Genomic DNA, 18,151 nt, shown 5'->3' with positions numbered 1-18,151 from the left:
TCCAGCTACGTGAGGAAACTCCGCCCTCAAGTGGTTGACAATCTGGTAAGCTAGAGTACTACAAATTTTTATTTATCTCCTTTCTAACTGCAATGCTCATTATTCATAATTAAAACTGCACATAATAAAGAAATTCTCCCGCCTCTTTTAGGCTTATAATCAGTCAATTATAGAGAAAATTTTAAAAAAAGAAAAAGTTAAAAAAAATGATGACCTACAACCAAGGCAAAATACAAGGGGACAAGATGATATAGAGAATAATTTCTCCTTGTATTTTCAAGGTACAGAATACAACCAATTTTAATACAATTTAATACCAAATTTTCTTGGGGTGGTAGGCACAAGTCTTTGAAAGAAAACTACATTCAGCAAAAATTCACAACTTCATTTTTCATCTGCCTTGGTTATTTACATAGCACTACAGACCTCTGGCACGTAAGCTGACTGTACAATTATTTCATATTATATGGATATCATGCAAATACACTAATGTGACCAATATTTAAAAATTGGCTTAATAGATTTTTTTACTTACCCATATTTATAGGTACCTTGAACTTGAGAAATACTCAGATTACTGCTCAAGTTTCTTGCCAGAGCTGTTGGAATAATGGGAATGGGCTTCACCGGTGTGCACTTAAAGGTATTTGCTAGAGTTACTGCCGCCCAGTGTAAGTCAAAATCCACAGCGTCCAAACTCTCCCTGGAAGTGATATGAGCTCTTAGGGAAAGCAGTTTACTACATTCCAAGGAATCTTTGCTACATACATGGTGCTGCAGAGCCTGAGGAATAAATAGTATACAATTATTTTAAAACTCTGTAACATCTCTAAAAGTTTTATTTGATTCTGGCACACGTATACTTATATATCTTGCACTAACAAAAAATTAAACAATTTGACTTACAGCATTTCAATTATCTCATTTCTTTTCTGTGAACAAAAGGTTACATGACTAATTTTGTCAAAGCAATTAAGATGGACTATATTAAGCTCCATCACATATTTCCAACTTAGATGTCTCAGCAGTATTTCCAATTCTTATTGGAGAATGTCACTTCTAATAAATATTTATTGCATGGGGAAAAATGGCTGCAAATTAACTCTGACTCAGTCCCAGAGAAACCGAAGTCCATTCCTCTTTCTTTTCTTATTATCCCAAATTGTCAAGGAGGTTCTTCCTCTGTAGTTGCCCATGCTGTGTCCTTTCTAGTCCGCATCACTCTGCTACAGGCTGATCGTCCCTCTTTAACACACAGCTGACTCTGCAATGGCCTGACTACTCTGACTTCATAGGTCAACCTGCCCTATCGAGTTACCTACCCCTGATTTAATAATATTTCTTCTTTTCAGAAACTTGCAGTGACTCTACATGACCCACACGACAAAGTTCAAATTCATTAACCTGGCAGACAAGGCTCTCTACGATCTGGACAAAGTAATACTCCAGTGTGACTGCAGAAAAATCCAGCAAAAATCTATGCTGTTAAAGTCACCCTGAGCAGGTACCGCACTTTGCTACCCTGGACACACCGCTTCCTGTCCTGGAACGCTACCTGTATTACCTATCTAGGATTTCTGCTCTTAGAAACCAAGTTTAACTGTATTTTAGGTCAACAAATTATTATGAATACTTAGTAAATATTGATTTATTAAAATACAACCTAGCACACAGTTTGATTCTTGTGTTAAGAATAATTGAGTTATCAACAAATCTCACCTTAAAAGCTGAACTGAGGTTATCTGCATTGTGAACTATTACTTCTCTTGAACGAAGTCCGTGAGTATGAACTTTGCATGGAATCACAAAGTCCCCAGGAAGAGAAGCAGTAGGGGTTCTTTCAGAGCACTCAGGTACTTCTCGACCAGGGTCAAAGCGATCTACTGTCAATTTCACACTTTCTTCATCTGAAGAACAAAAATAGCAATTATTACTTAGGTTGCCAATTAAAAACGTGAAACCAATCAAGCATACATTACAGCAAAACATTGTATTCATACAAATTGTAACATTAAGCTCTTTTTTAAAAAATGACTTATATATATATTCTTTCTCCTGACCAGACTAAAATCTGTGACAGGTAACATCAAATTTTACTCTTTTTCATAACCTTGGTATATAGCCAAGAAAATCAGCACAAGTACATTACAATAAACAGGTGAATTACTAAACATTAATTATATTGGGGTCATAAAATAATTTTTGGCATATAAACTATTTATTAACAGACAAGGCCTACAGATTTACTTCTTGGACACACCCACAGTGTGACCCCAGTGACCCATGGTTTGGGTGTGCAGGCCTCAAACACAAAGACCCCAGAACTGGTGCAGCCCTCTGTGGGCCCAAAATTTCTTCAGCCACTCCAGGTCTCCGTGAAGCTTGTTGTCCAGACAACTGGCCAGCACCTGGCTGTATTTTCCATTCTTCAGATCTTCTGTCTGCTCAAGAATCAGTCTGGAATCTTGTACCGGATGGATCCTGCATACGGTGATCATGCATTCCATGTCATCCGGTGGGCTCTCCTGCCCTCTTGGTTAATGTCTCCTTCCTCAATACCACAGGAGCATATCTTTGTACCACACTCCTAACTGCAGTGATGGCGAAGGCTATTTTCTCTTGTCTACCAATATTGGTGTTGGGTACTCACAAAATGGGCTAGAATCGCTCAGGAATCCCTAAAGACAAGGCAGCAGTGATGTGTTCACCTCCTGAGGAAGAGCTCCTAAAAACAATTTTAAAAGTATATTACCTTCATCTACTGTGAGAGAACCAAGTAAAAAGCATGGCAAATTCTTTTTATTCTGCTTGGCATGTCGACAAGCAAGTCGGATGGTCTTTTCAGTTACCACAAGCTTTGGATTTCTGTAAAACAACAAGTGTTTTATGAAGGTAGTAGGTCTAATATCCTCAAAAAACCTCCTGCCATGAAATGCTGCCTAAAATATAATTGACATCTTTAAAAATGTACAGAACGATCATTCTGAGGAATCCTAGGGTCAAAGACAGGGCATAGAGAGGGCTGCCTGGCAGTTAGGATTCTAATAACCATATGCTGGAATTACAGTTTTTTCCAGGCATTTGCCTGACTTACAAACCAGAACAGGGCTTCAAAAACAATGAGGCCAACCTCCTGTTTTCGTAAAGTTGGAGTTACATAATCATATCTCTCAGTTTACTAATTGTCTAGCATTAATGAATATAGAATATATATATTATCTAAATGTCTAAAGAAATATAAAAGGAACTCTAAAATATGAGCAAGAAACAAAACAATATTAAATATACTAGCCAATTTGAAAAAGAACTGCATAAAACTTATAGAATTAAAGATATAATCAATTAAACTGTGCATATATAGAATCTTTCATATATACAGTATACTTCTACATTTAAAAAAATCTAAATGAACAGGTTAGATGATAATTAAGCACATCTAAAAAAGAAAATTAGTAAAGTTAAAGAACTAAAGAAATTACTCAAAAAGTAGCACAGAAAAAAATAGAAAATATAAAAGATAAGTTAAGAGACATGGAGAAAAGAATGAACAAGTCTAACAAGTATTTAATTGTACTTCTACCAGAATTTCTGTTAATGATACCCCTTTTCTCTGACAACTGGTTTAGAACTTAAATATTCTTTGATTTGTATCTTCCCTTTAATTCCTCTGTTCAGTATGTCATCAAATGCTAGAAATGGTTTCTTTGAAGACCAAGAAGACATTCTCAATTAGAAAACCGCAATTTGGTTCCACCACATCCTGACTACTACAGTATAGTTTTCTCTATTCTTTCATTTCCCTTTCCCAATTCCTTTATTGTACATAAAGTAACTGATGTATGTGCACAAGCATTTGCATTTTTTTAAAAAAACTAAATGGCCAATGGTATGTTTGGATTGACATCACATGGAGATGGGATGGGGAAAAATACTGGTTCTGTGAAGATACCCCCCTTTCTCCATTAGTGGCATGCTCATTCAGCTCTTACCTTTATATTCTAGTAAGTTATTTTGCTCTCGCTCTTTAATAAAAAAAGAACAACATAAAAATTCTTGCATACTTTGTTTGATTGGAGAATTTTAATGTTTTTCACTTATCATTGTAAAACCAAGGACAATTTTATAACTTTTTTGTACGTAGCTGTTACATGTAGGGCAATCTGTCTTTAAGTAGGGATAAATTACTCTAAAAGAAATGAATCCTAGGTAGTTTTCCCTTCAAGTCAAGTGTCTCATTGTTTAAATAAACTTCTTGTTTAAAATGAAAAATAAAAACAAAAACAAACAAAAAAACCCTTGTTTCATTCTTTCCTCTTGATCTTACTACTGCTCCAAACCCTTACAACTGCCATTTACTGAGTATTTCCTATGTTACAGGCACTGTGCCAACTGATGCTTTTCAGAGTCTGTTTCATTTATAAGAGTGCTAGGAAACAAGTATCATTATCTCCATTTTATAAATAAGAAAACTGGTCCTTGGCCTCTTTAAATAAAAAAATGGTAGAATCAGAACATGACCACCTAAGCCATCTAACTCTAATTGCTATTAGAGTTAAACTGCTGTTGCATAAATCTATGTTTCTTATATTACAGAAAACCCCCTCATAGCTGGGCTGACTCTAGGCTCTTCCCATTATGACCCAACCTTAGAATTCTGCTTTTAACAAGTAACTCCCTTATATTAAAACCCAATTAATCTCTGTTTTCTATTACTTTAAGCCTAAGTTTCTGTGTCTTTCTTTCAAGATTCTGGCCATAACATAATATTTTATGTTCCTTCTAATATGGTGTACTTACTCAAACTCAGTTCAATCTTTTCAATGCTCTACAAAGACATCATGCTGAAGCATTAAGAAAAAACCTTTCAGTTATTATTATTTTGTCTCGAGTTTTTATAATACTTAGAACTTTAGGTTTGCAGACTATGTTAACTGTAAAATGAAGATTGTTTTTCAAAAATATGAAGAACAAATTTTTTCAAAAAGCAGAGAGAAGATTGTGAACAGAAAAGTTAAAAAAAAGTCATAGTAATTAATTTTGCCTTACATGTCCTTCTGACTCCTGTTTATACTGGTTTGATCTGAAAAGAGAAACATCTCATACCTGTAGTAATTAAGGTGTAAGTAGATGAAATCTCCAATTGGCACTGGGTTCCAAAGTGCACATTTTGATGGAGGAAAGTAAAAAGGTACCATCCTGCTCGAAGAAAACCTTTAAAAAAATAGTTTCAAGTCAAAGAACAATGAAAAGTAAACTTCATAGAAAGTTTATAAGAAACAGTTTAAATGATGAAACTTTTCAGACTACTGTTGTTATTTTAGAAGAGTTGAAAATATTTTTTAAAAAATCACTTGTAACTACTATCAAGAGAATAAGCACTCAAACTTTAGATATAGGTTTTTGTCCTTTTTTAAATAATACCTAAATTTATATACACACAAGGTTTAGGGGGGAAAAAAACCCAGTAGCACTAATTCTATAAAATCCTATTTAAGAAAAAAACATGTATACATCTTGAATTTACACTGAAATTTAAAACCAATTCTGTCCTTTAGAACTAATTTCTAGTTTATACTTATAAAATTATGAAAAACACAAAAATTTAATACTCTTTATTTTTCAGTCTCCAAATTTGGTATCTTGGACCCTATTGCATAAGTTAATTATTGAAACATCAAAAGCACCTCATACGTAAGTAATTCCTCAACACAGATCCTAGGGGTCGTATAAAGCAAGGTTTCAATACTAAATCACATAGGGTACCATCACAAAGACTTTATTTATGTAAGTGAATAAAATAAGAAAACCACTGTAAGAAAAAGACAATGGAAAGAAAGGACAAGAGTTGCATGTAGTTAGAGCAAGAAAGCTTTGACAGTGAGCTACCGACAACAGTGCCTTTGACTGGTAGTAAACTGTTAAGTAGTTGAACTGAAAGAATATTTATCATATCATAAACCTTCTTACTTCCATGGATCATTTGATGAAGCTTCTCAACTAACATACTAGCACCAGTTTACTAATCACCTACTTCACCTACACAGTATCTCTAAAACTATTCCAGAAACACTTTATTGTCTACTTTATTGATAACAAACTGTAACTTTCCTAGCTTCATGCAGCAATTAAGTAGCAGAGCTGGGATTTGAAATTAAGTATAGTTGATTTCAAGGCTTATTCCAGAAGTTCTGCGGTATAGTACTCTAGAGCCCGAATTCTGGTTCCACCCCATTTCTAGCTGTATGTTTTCAAACCCTGGTCTAATTTGAGCGAATAATATCTACAGGAAGGATGTTTAATCTGCCTGTTTTGTAATGAGGACATAATCTGAGATTAAAGAATTTGTTCATGGTCACAAAGCTAGTAAGTGACAAACTGTCAGTTTACGTATGTCTCTGTATCTAACATACAGGGTCTGGCAGAAGTAACACCTGCTTGAGTGTGGTTGATAGGGTAATAAAATGGGTGTAATAATTTATAGTTTTAATTTAAACATGTCACCTAAAATGTTATACGGTGGGCTGAGTGTGACATTGTTATGTTACAGAATTACATGCTTATGGATTTGTAATAAAAAAAAGGGGGCATTACTTGTGCCAGACCCTGTATTTATCATTTACCAATGGATGAAAGGCAGTAGAATGTAAGGGCTAAAAGCAAAAAGTCTGGAGATCCTCTGCTTGGGTCTGAAACCTGGCTTCAGAATTTGCTAGTTGTGTAAACGCGATCAAGTTATTTAATCGATCTCCGTGCCTCAGTTTCCTCATCATCTTTTGTCAGTTATATTGAATATTAAATGAGTCAATATATATAAAGTGCTTAGAAAAATTCCTGGCTAATTGCAAGTATTATTGTTAGGTATTTCTTTTGCTCTCAGCAGTCCATAATACCATTAAAGGCCAACCTACACTACTTCAGGTTTATTTTGCTGCAATATAGAGTAGAAATAATATCAGGTTTAAATCCTGGCTATACCACTTACCAACTGTATAACTTGGTTAACCTCTTCAGGCTACAAGTTTCCTCATTTAAGAAAAATAGAGGGGGATAATAATAGTATTTACAACTCATAGGCTTGTTGTGAAGATTAATTCACAATAATGCATACAAAGCACCTGGCACCGCAGGATTTCAATAAATGCTGTTTAGTTTTTTTCTTAATCTAAGGCATAAAAACAGATACTGGAAGGAGGTGAAATAAAACACCCTTAAATTTCATGTAAAACTTTGCATGTATGTATATAAGTATTTTTTCTTAGGAAATGATATTCATGAATATCAGATATTCAAAGCAGTATATAACCCCAAAATAATTCAAAATTTCTAAAGCCTATAACTTACTGAAAACGAGAGATTTCAATAAAACAAAACCCCAGAAAACTAGAGATGAATATTTTTTAAAAAACTAGAATTAAGTATACCAGGAGTAATCAGTTTAAACCACATGGGTATATTATTTTACCTAGAATATAAGGAATAAATTTGACCCAATAGTAAGGTAAAAAAGAGAAAAATGCTGTTGACAAATTTTCAAAGAATAAAAGGGGGCAGTAGAAGACAAAGGCCAAAACTGAGCGAAAGAAATAAGATAGCCTCTTTGGGTCATGCTTCCCATTGTCTTCATCAAAAGACATCTGGCACAAGGAAAAGCAATACGAAGAATAAAGGTAACTCCATGGATGCAATTCTAGTTTACATGAAAAAAAAATTCATATGTCAGCACTAATTGTTCTTCCCTAGAGGAAAAAAAGAACAATAAAGGATCCAAAGAGGCAAATAACACAGATAATTTAACGGTCCCATTGGTATTGACAGACTGAGAAATCAGGAAACAGGTGGCAAGCTCCTCCTTCCTACTCCACATGAGTGGGAAAAGGCTTAGGGATGTCTAAGGAAAGTAGGTATATCCAATCTGAAGTTTTTACCAGCAAGGAATTAGGGTTTAGAAGAGGAAAAGAATCCAACCATTTTCCCACTTGTATAAAAATTTATATAAATAAATTTTTAGCCTTAATAGTTCAGGTACTATTTCCATCAATAAAAAGATCCTTGCCCTGGCCAGGCAGCTCATTCCAATACAGCAATGTTGTAGGTTCGATCCCCCATCAGGGTACATAGAAGAAATCAATCAATGTATGTGTAAATAAGTAGAGCAACCAATTGATATCTCTCTCTCGCTCTCTCTCCTTTCCTCTCTAAAAATCAGTATGTGATTTTTTAAATATGCAAAATAGGCAACAACGTAATTTTAAAAAATCATCTATGAAACTAAAATAAGGAAAGGAGGGAATGAAATGAAAATTTACCAAGTGCCCATATTTAACCCTTCACAAAAATCTTCTGTTAAATAACTTGATCAAGGTCACCCACCTATTAATTGGCAGAGCTGGGATATGAATCCAGATTTCTCTGATTCTAAAGTTTTTTTTTCCCTTCTATTCCAATAAACCTTCCTAAGTTATGTGAGCAATTGTGGGGGAAAAATTGTATAAAGAATATTTCTAGCCCTGGCTGGTGTAGCTCACTGGATTGAGCATGGGCCTCTGAAGCAAAGGGTTGCTGGTTTGATTCCCATTCAGGGCACATGCCTGGGTTGCCGGCCAGGTCCCCAGTAGGGGACACATGAGAGGGAACCACACACTGATGTTTCTCTCCCACTCTTTCTCCTTCCCTTCCCCCTCTCTAAAAATAATTAAATAAAATATTAAAAAAATATTTCTATACCTGGTATTCATCTGGGACCCTGCAAGAGGATATGGAGGCTCCAAGATAGTTGGTGAATGATTTATTCAATTTTGAATGCTCAATATCCTAAAAAAGAGGATATTACCAATGACTGATACAATTAAAAAATAAGAAACATGATTTAACCACATATTAACAAATTAGAGACAAAATTAGGTTACTTATATAAAGTGTCTTCATCTATAGATTAATAAGATAAAATCCTTGTGGGTTTTAATTATTTTCATACCTTATAGTCATTCTGCCTATAAATTAATATTAATATTTATCCTAGGCAGCAAACCCTATCAATATATTTATTCATTAAGGAAAGCACACATTCTGTCCCAAGATCATTATATCAACTAAGTGAGCTGGGTGTATCAGGTAGTATTTAATATATAAGATTTTGACCAAAAGCTGCAAAATATTTTTTCAAAAACCCACAAGGCAGCAGATAGGAATAATTTGGGTTATTTATTGGGGCTATACTGAAGTCAACAAACCTTCAGCCTTGTGCACATGGAAGGTAAATACTGCATCCCCACAAACTGATGTGAATCAGTGCAAAATCAGTGGTCTCTTTTGGCTCCACCAGCCCTCTATGGGTAGTCTTTTCACTCCCATTGTTTCCACACCCATCTGTGTCAGCTTCCCCCTCTCTTCTGAGTTTCAAACTCATTTTTCTTTTCTTTTTTTTTTAAAGATTTTATTTATTTATCTTTAGAGGGGAAGGAGAGAGGGAGAGAAATATCAATGTATGGTTGCCTCTCGTATGTCCCCTGCTGGGAACTGGCCTGCAACCCAGGCATGTGCCCTGACTGGGAATCGAACTGTGATCCTTTGGTTTGCAAGCCCGAGCTCAATCCACTGAGCTACACCAGCCAGGGCTCAAACTCACTTTTCTAATTGCCCTGGCTGGTGTAGCTCACTTTTCTATTTCAATGCTAACAAAAAGGAACTGTCAAAATTAAGCTAAGTGTGGAGAGTTAATAATGCAGGCACAGAAGTCATTTAGAAGAGATTTTTTTCAAGATAAAGCCAGAGGCTGAAAATATTTACAAGAACAAAATCCTATTAAAAGTGCCCTTGTAAGGTGGACTAAAACGTCCTTCTTGCAGGTATGTGGACTTCACGAAGAGCTTCTATGGATGCAGGTTTTAAAATCTAAAGCCTTTCTATGATGCTTGGTTGTCATGGGTAACAGTATTCAGCTTCTTGATCACTGTAACCCTAAGAAGTATACAGAGTGCCATTTTTCTTCATTAAACAGGAGAGGTTTAAAACTCCATACATCTCTTCTTTCTTTATGACTTAAGAAAGGGTAAAAAATATAATGTTGATCCATTCCTCACGTAAAATGATACACATGAGACAGTTTGTTCTGACAGTATCATGCAAGCAATCAAAGCCAGTGAAACTAAAACCACACAACACTTATACCTGGAAAAGCTAGGAGTTATCATGTATCAAGTAGAAATTATCAAATCATCCTTACCTCTCCTTCCTCCTTCTTCCCCCATAAAATTTCTGTCTTTCCATCTCCACTTAGTTCCTGACTTCATCAATTCACCAGATTTACCATAAGTCCCCACAGTTTGCTAAGTTACTTCTATATAAATCTGACTTAATTATTCTCCTGCTTAAGAAGTTGATGGCTCTTCCTTATATAAAGAATAAAAAACAATCACAATCTGGCCCATCCTATTATTCCAGCTTTATCCTTTATCCACTCATCCTATGTTCCAATCATACGGAACCATCTGCAGTTCCCTGACATTGAGTATCTGCACAGGCTGTCCCCCTTTACTAGCAATGCTTGGTAAACCCCATCACCCTTCGCAACCCAACTCTAATATCACTTCCTCTGTGAAACCATATCCTAGACACCATGGTAATGTTATTTCTGCCTGTGCTCACACACATCGCATTTTCAGACTTTACTTACAGTAGAACTAGAACTTCAAACATTAACCGATCCCTTACTATGTAGCTGTCTGAGCTAGATAATGTGAAGAATGCAAGAACGAGCATAGAAGGTTTCAGTCCTCAAGAAATTTTCACAGTGAAAACAAGTACAATGGCATGTTGTCGACTGAAAACCTCTTTCACATACCTAAGCAATGATTCCCAAGGAATTCGTGGTCCCCTCATTTCTCCCATTAGTTCCCCTTTGCGTCATCAGTCTAGGCTCCTGGAGGGCTGAACCCACTACAGGGCCCTGAACGCTACTCAACGTCTTTTCCCGGTCCCCACTGCAGCCTCCTACTGAAAGCCAAAGCATTAACTGCAACTCACCGCAGCCTCCGCCGAGCCCAGGTCTGTCTGTTAAGCCGGAACAGAGGTAAGCTCCAAGGGGCGCCTCCACCGACCCCGCCCTGGGACGTTGGGGTCGCGGGAACAGAGGCGGCAAACACTCGCTCGCGAAACCGAAGCCCGCGCCGCCCCTGCTGACTGGTCAGAAATTCGACCCATCAGGCTGCAGGGTGTGTACTGGAAGCTTTACCCACCGTCTCTTGATGGACTGGTACGCCCGCCAATCAGTGCCCCGCACACGGCAGCGCTCGGCCAATCCCAAGCCTCCTTAGAGGGCGACACGGGCGTTCCAGGATCAGGTTCCGGAGGATTTAAACACTTAATTTTTCGTCAACGGTTGAGTTCCGGGGTGGGGCGAGCCTTGCCTAAGCACAATGAAAACCTCAGCTTGCCTGAAGTGCGCAAGGCAGAGGAAGCAATTGCTCCTTTTTCTGGCCGTCCTCTTGTCGCTCCGAGACTAGAAGAGAGTGAAGTTCTTGACTTGAATGGGCAAAAGAGAGGGAAAGTCGGACTTCTTCCAGTTTCTTTCTTAAGAAGCGTCCTCTCTTCTCGATAACAAACGTTTTTGAAAGCATTTCTTTGTTTATAGCCCTGACCGATGTGGCTATTTGTTGGCCCTGCACCGGCAAAGCGAAAGGCCCGCCAGGTTCTATTCCGGTCCCGGCACCTGCCTGGGTTGCGGTGGGGCGCATCCCCTCACCACGGGTATGAGCGGCAACTGATAGATGTTTCTCACATCATGTTTCTCGCCCTCTTTCCTTCCCTTGCCCTCTCTCTAAAAGTAAATAAATATTTTTAAAAATTTCTTTGTATATAGCCCTGGCTGGTGTAGCTCAGTGGACTGAACAAGGCCTGTGAAGCAAAGGGTCGCCGGCTGGATTGCCAGCCAGGGCACATGCCTGGGTTGCAGGCCAGGTGCCCGTTTAGGAGGTTTGTGAGAGGCAACCACACATTGATGTTTCTTCTCCTCTCTTTCTCTTTCCCTTCCCCTCTCTCTAAAAATAGAAAAAAATAAAAGTTAAAAAATGTTTCTTCATATATAAATGGCGTATGTATATATGTGGCATATGGTATTAGTATTGGCGTGATAACTTGTAACCTCCACAACTATTGTTGGTAATTGGGCCTTCTCGGCAGACCTTGTCTATTGTCGCCCTTACCGTCAAAGTAGAGAGGAATAATCCCTAATCCAAAAGGGAAGAAACAGGATATTACACAGCTAGTGAGTAGAGTCAAGATTTGAAATGCCACTTACTTTCCTCTAGATTCTACTTTTGTTAGTTTACTGAGCAATATGGGAGTGCCTTAAGGTCTGAACTGCATTTGTAAACTGTCTTGTTCTAAATGTGTCTGTCGTTTTGACAGTGTGTAAATATGAAATATATGGTCACCAGAGTGTCATTCTCTGCTTTCCTGCAAAGATTCCTGGGCAAACATTTTAAGCGAAATGATGGCCAGTTCCTCAGCTCTGGTTTGAGAGCAGGAAAAGCCTCAGACAGCAATGCATATGTGACAAAGTGTTGGCCTACTCTGTGGGGAGCTCTGGACATTAGAGGAGCCCCACAGTAGTTAGAAATGGCTAGAACTCTTGCTAGCCATTTCTAACTACTGTGGGGCTAGCCATAGGTTTTCTGAAAAAGTAAGCACCAAAGCTAAGGAAGATCCTAAAGGCCAGCAAGAGAGAGAGTCAGGCAAGTTTACTCTCTGCAGCTGATTGGCAAGTTCTTTCAGGAGAGAGGTACAAGTCACACACCTCAATGGATGCAAAGACCCTGGGATGGGAGCCTCTTGGCATTTTTAAGAAAAATCATGAAGGCTAGTATGTGCTGGGCAGAATGAGTGAGAAGAGGATTATCAAGAGTTGAAGGGCTCCTATTCTGTTTTGTTTTGGAATAAATGGAATTAGCCATTTTTTAAAAAGTTGACGAGGGGAGGAGGTGTTGGTAGATCATTTGGGTTCTTCTAAGTCATGATAAGGACTTGGCTGTATTCTTGAGTGTGATAGGAAGCCATTCGAAGATTTTAAACAGGGAACTGACAAGATCTGATTTTTGGTCTTAAAAAGACTACTGTAGTTGCCCCACTGAGAATAAACTGGGGAGGCAAGGGCAAAAGTAAGGAGACTAGTTAGAAGGCTGCTGCAAAAACCTAGGGGAGAGATTGATGGTGGCCTGAACCAGAATGGTAGCAATGAATGTTGCTGAATTCTGGATGTAGATAGATTCAACAGGATTTGATTAAAGATTAAATTTAGAATGTAAATGAAAAAGACCTTGTGTGGACCTTCTCTGTCATTATATGACGGTCCTAATCGTCAAAGCAGAGAGGTATTGTATTATCCCTATTCAACAAGGGAGGAAATTTAAAAGATCGTGCAGCTAGTTCATGCAGAGTCAGGATTTGAAATGCCACTTACTTTCCTCTAGTTTTATTTAGAATCACTTTAAGATATCTGAAAGGGAAATGTAAGATGATACAAATTAGACAAAAAAGAAGGGATGAGCATAACACATAGTTCCCTACTCCTTGGGTGTGGGCTGGGTATAGTGACATTCTTCCAAAGCAACCAGTATGGAAGGGTGGGGGTAGAGAGAGTAATTTTACATTGGGGAAGTCTGCCCAACAGTATTTCAGCCACGTAATCAAGGCCAACATTAATAGCCATGAGTCATGTGTCATGTTGATAGTGTATACACCCATGCTGTGATGAAAATGGTACATTATCTCTATTCTTTCCAATAACCTATAACCTCAGTCCTAAGAAAAACATCAGACCAATTCCAGTAGTGGGGAATCCTATAAAATACCTGACCTATACTCAAAATTGTCAAGGTTATCAAAACCAAGGAAAGTCTGAGAAACTAGCCAAAGGGCACCTGAAGTGATAGGACAACTAAATGTAATGTGGTATCATGGATGGAATCGTGGAACAGAAAAATGATACTAGTTTAAAAATTAAGAAAATCTAATAATCCAAGAAATTTAATTAATAATATTGTAATCCAAGGACTTTAATTAATAATATGTAGTATGGTACATTTGTTTGTTAATTGCAACAAATGTACCATACTAAATATGTTAACAGGAGAAGCTATGTTTATATGGGGTATATGGGAAACTTGTATTACAATCTCATTTTTTCTGTAAATCTCAAACTTTTCTAAACAATAAAGTCTGTTAAAAAGAAAAAAAGGAAACCCTGGCTGGTGTAGCTCAGTTGATTGCACAGGCTGCAAACCAAAGGGTTACCCGTTTGATTCCCAGTTAGGTTACATGCCTGGGCTGCGGGCCAGATCCCCATCAGGGGGCTCGTGAAAGGCAATCACACATGGATGTTTCTCTCCCTCTCTTTCTCCTTCCCTTTCCCTCTCCCTAAAACTAAATAATAAATTAAATCTTCTAAAAAACATATTAAAAAGAAAGAAAGAAGAGGCAAGAGGAGAGTTGAAGCATATACTATTTTTAACAAAACAATAAAATACCTTATTGTTGCTTAATAATAATAACTCACATACCAAAAAAGAACTTTAATTAAACATTTCACTACTATTGGACTTCTAGATAGGATATACATTTAATGCTACCCATAGAGTAAATGCTTTTTTAATTGAATGAAGATAAGAGTAGTCTTCATTTTAGGATTGGAATGACTCAGCCTTATATTTAGTACAGCTCGGAGATGCCTAAAGGGATTATTTTCTAGATATTTTTACATTTTTAAAATTATGATATAGTGTAACTAGTACTAGTTTTGGGGATCTGGCCCCCCATTCTGCCATTTAATCTCTCTAAGACTGATTTTCCTCCTTCACATACTATACATTATAATAAAAAAGACTGAATGCATAAAGAATGTAAAAGTTAATTAAAAGCTGCCCATATATTATTAGTACAGATGTACTAATGATTGGAATTGTTAATAAATGAGCAACACATTGCCATAAATTCACAGAGATTAAGGGAACTAATTTGTTAATTACAAAGAGAATAAGCTTAATGAAATAAAACTTACAAATGCTATACCAAAGACCTGCTACACACTAAGTTTTGTGCTAGAGGAAAAGGAGAATTGGAAGGATATAGCAAGCATAGAAGAAGGAAGGAACAATTTTATAGATAGGGTAATAAGAGGCAATTATCCAAAGCAAATATGAATTATTGTTAGATTGCTGGCCACTTTAAATAGATTGACTATGTGCTATGCTATCCTTTGCTCCCTGTTTATATATATTTATGTCAGTTCAGGACACTATGGAATTGTTATGGCTATTGGCCCTAACAGTGAAAAGCTACCAGTCTTACTTTTCAAATTTGCCAGTGTTTTTAATTTTCTTCACAGTGAACCATTTCCAGTGTGTTATACTTTTTAAAGTACTAATTTGTTGCACAAACAATGCTATAAGAAAATATTGCAAATGGAAAAATTCACCCAAAATTCTACATCCTAACATGTCAATTGTCTTCGTTTTTTAAATTTTCCCTTTTAGTCACTAAGTGACATGATCTTTCTGATTAGAACAGGTTAATGTTCAGTGTCATATATGCTGACGTGCCTTTTAATAGGCTGACTGTGGGAATTAAAGAGCTGTTGTTATCACCAGAAACAGGGAAGTTGGAATCAGTTATCAGTTCTGCTACTCATTTACTGAATTTCTCCAAACACCCAACTTTCCCTCCCCTATTTACACTTTTGAGCTAAGCTGGACTATTGCTTTCTAAAAACAAGTACAACTTCACTTTGTTGCACATCACTTTGATGTTCACTTTGTAGAACATCATTATTTTTAAGGGTGATTGTCAATCTTTATTTATTTATTTATTTATTTATTTATTTTTGAAGTACAGTTTTTTGTCTTTTACTCCCAGCCCAGCCCACCCCCCCAGTGCTCCCCACCTCCCTCCCATTTCCACCTCCCTTAGTTGTTGTCCATGTATCCTTTATACTTGTTCCTGTAAATCCTTCCCCTTTCTCCCCTGAAATTCTCTCCCCTCTCCCCTCTGGTCACTGTGCCCCTGTTCTCTATTTCAGTGTCTTTGGTTTTATTTTGCTTGCTTGTTTGTTTTGTTGTTTAGCTTCCTGTTAAAGGTGAGATCATATGGTATTTGTCTTTCAAAACCTGGCTTATTTCACTCAGCATAATGCTTTCCAGTTCCATCCATGCTGTTGCAAAGGGTAGGAGCTCCTTCTTTCTTTCTGCTACCCAGTCTTTCAATTTATGCAAAATTCTTTTGAGATTTTTAAACCTCTCATTAGAGGTAACAATAACAATTTATGAATTAAGTAATGTTGACTTATTTTACTTATTTTTTAAAGCTTGGATTGTTTGGAATAAAAACTAGAATAATAACATGCACCAGTAAATTCTCTGATAATATTTGCTAATCTGAGTTAATATACTATCATCCTGATTTTGCATTCAAGGAAACTAGCTCCTTGGTTGTAAATTAATGGTCCATATATGAAGAGTTTGTTTCTAGGCTCTTTACTCTGTTTCATTGTTCTATGTGTCTGTTTTTATAACAGTGCTATGTTTTAATTACTATAGCTTTGTAATATAGTTTGAAATCAGGCAGCACAATGCCTCCAGCTTTGTTCTTCTTTCTTAAGATTGCTTTAGCTATTTGAGGTCTTTTGTAGTTCCATACAAATTTTAAGATTGTTCTATTTTTGTGAAAAATACCATTGGGATTTTGATAGGGATGGCAATGAATCTGTATATTGCCTTGGGTAGTATGGGCATTGTAACATTATTGATTCTTGCAGTCTATGAGCTCCGAATATCTTTACATTTGTGTATTCCTTAATTTCTTTCATTAATGTCTTGTAGTTTTCAATATATAGGTCTTCCAACTCCTTGATGAAATTTATTCCTGTGTATTTTATTCTTTTTGATGCAATGGGACTATTTTCTTTAAAAAAAAACAAGTTTATTTAAACAACAAAATGCTTGAGTTGAAGAGAAATCTAGGATTCATTTCTTTTCATTTATCCCTACTTAAAGACAGATTGCCCTATGTGTAACAGCTACATACAAAAAAGTTATAAAACTGTCCTTGGTTTTGCAATGATGAATGAGAAACATTAAAGTCTCCAGTCAGACAAGATATGCAAGGATTTTTATGTTTTGTTTTGTTTTTTGTTTTTATTAAACAGTGAGAGCAAAATAACCTACTGGAATATAAAGATAAGAGCTGAATGAGTATGCCACTGATGGAGAAAGTGGTATTTTCACAGAAGCAGTATTTTTCCCCATCTCGTTTCCATTCGATGTTGATCAAAACATACCATTGGCTATTCAGTTAAAAAAATGCACATGCTTGTACAGGTACACCAGTTACTTTATGCACAATTAAAGGAATGGGGAAAGGGAAAATGAAAGAACAGAGAAAACTAGACTGTAGTAGTCAAGATGTGGTGGAACCAAATTGCAGTTTACTAATTGAGATTGGCTTCTTGGTCTGAAGGGACAGAGTTCTGAAGTAAAGTAGCAGCTTCCCTTTTTAGCAAACACCTCCTGTCTGCTGCTAGAACACATCAATAGTGTCTTCATCCTCCATTTCCAACTGTGTAGGTATGTCTGTTTCATTGATTGGCTGCCCGTCAAATCAGAATCTGATCTGCCTCACTGACAAACCCTATGTTTTACAATAGGCTTTCATTAGTTTACTAAGTGGTGTATGCCTCTTAATCTTAAACTGCACCACAGAACTATCCTGCCCCATCACCTTCCAATTAATATGATCATTATTCTTCATCTTGACTCTTTTCTTGGGATTTCCATCTGCCATGGTGAGCACTGGTGACTCCTCAACTGCCACTTCACAAAAGAGGTACCAGGTCTGCACTGAATGAGCACACAAGCAACACCAGGAGCAGCAGAAGAAGCGGATTGTTTTATTTCTCATAGTTTGCCGCACACTCTTATATATTGATTTTGTATCATGCAACTCATTTACTGAATTTGCCTGTTAGTTCTAACAGTTTTTCGATGGACTCTTTAGGGTTTTCTATACGTATAATACCATGTCATCTACAAATAGTGACAATTTTACTTCTTCCTTTCCAGTTTGGATGACTACTTCTTTTTCTTGTCTAATTGCTCTGGCTAGA

At 36.8% G+C, this 18,151-nt stretch overlaps 2 protein-coding genes across 3 annotated transcripts in view; both read right to left on the bottom strand.

Moving 5' to 3' along the window:
• Nucleotides 1-11,251, bottom strand: part of STIL (STIL centriolar assembly protein) — a 42,703-nt gene extending 31,452 nt beyond the window's left edge. For both annotated transcript variants that reach the window (XM_037043334.1, XM_037043335.1), the window contains exons 1-6: nucleotides 11,023-11,251; nucleotides 8,725-8,811; nucleotides 5,104-5,211; nucleotides 2,753-2,865; nucleotides 1,720-1,907; nucleotides 536-783 (exon numbers count right to left, since the gene is read on the bottom strand). In XM_037043334.1, the coding sequence (XP_036899229.1) occupies nucleotides 536-783; nucleotides 1,720-1,907; nucleotides 2,753-2,865; nucleotides 5,104-5,211; nucleotides 8,725-8,735 (668 nt within the window). In that variant the 5' untranslated portion in view covers nucleotides 8,736-8,811; nucleotides 11,023-11,251. The remainder of the gene's footprint in view (nucleotides 1-535; nucleotides 784-1,719; nucleotides 1,908-2,752; nucleotides 2,866-5,103; nucleotides 5,212-8,724; nucleotides 8,812-11,022) is intronic.
• A 6,147-nt stretch (nucleotides 11,252-17,398) lies between these two features.
• On the bottom strand, nucleotides 17,399-17,829 carry LOC118985026 (small ubiquitin-related modifier 2-like). Its single transcript, XM_037043336.1, has 2 exons — nucleotides 17,681-17,829; nucleotides 17,399-17,608 (listed from the first exon to the last, which is right to left on the bottom strand). The coding sequence occupies exons 1-2, from the start codon at nucleotides 17,827-17,829 to the stop codon at nucleotides 17,566-17,568; spliced, it is 192 nt and encodes a 63-aa protein (XP_036899231.1). The 3' UTR covers nucleotides 17,399-17,565.
• Between the last annotated feature and the right edge of the window lie 322 nt (nucleotides 17,830-18,151).

This window comes from Sturnira hondurensis, unplaced genomic scaffold (assembly GCF_014824575.4).
Source record: "Sturnira hondurensis isolate 20B ecotype Veracruz unplaced genomic scaffold, ASM1482457v3 Scaffold0004068, whole genome shotgun sequence".
Taxonomy (NCBI): Eukaryota; Metazoa; Chordata; class Mammalia; order Chiroptera; family Phyllostomidae; genus Sturnira; species Sturnira hondurensis.
Note: the sequence above shows the minus strand (reverse complement) of the source record. Positions and strands in the feature narration are given on the sequence as shown.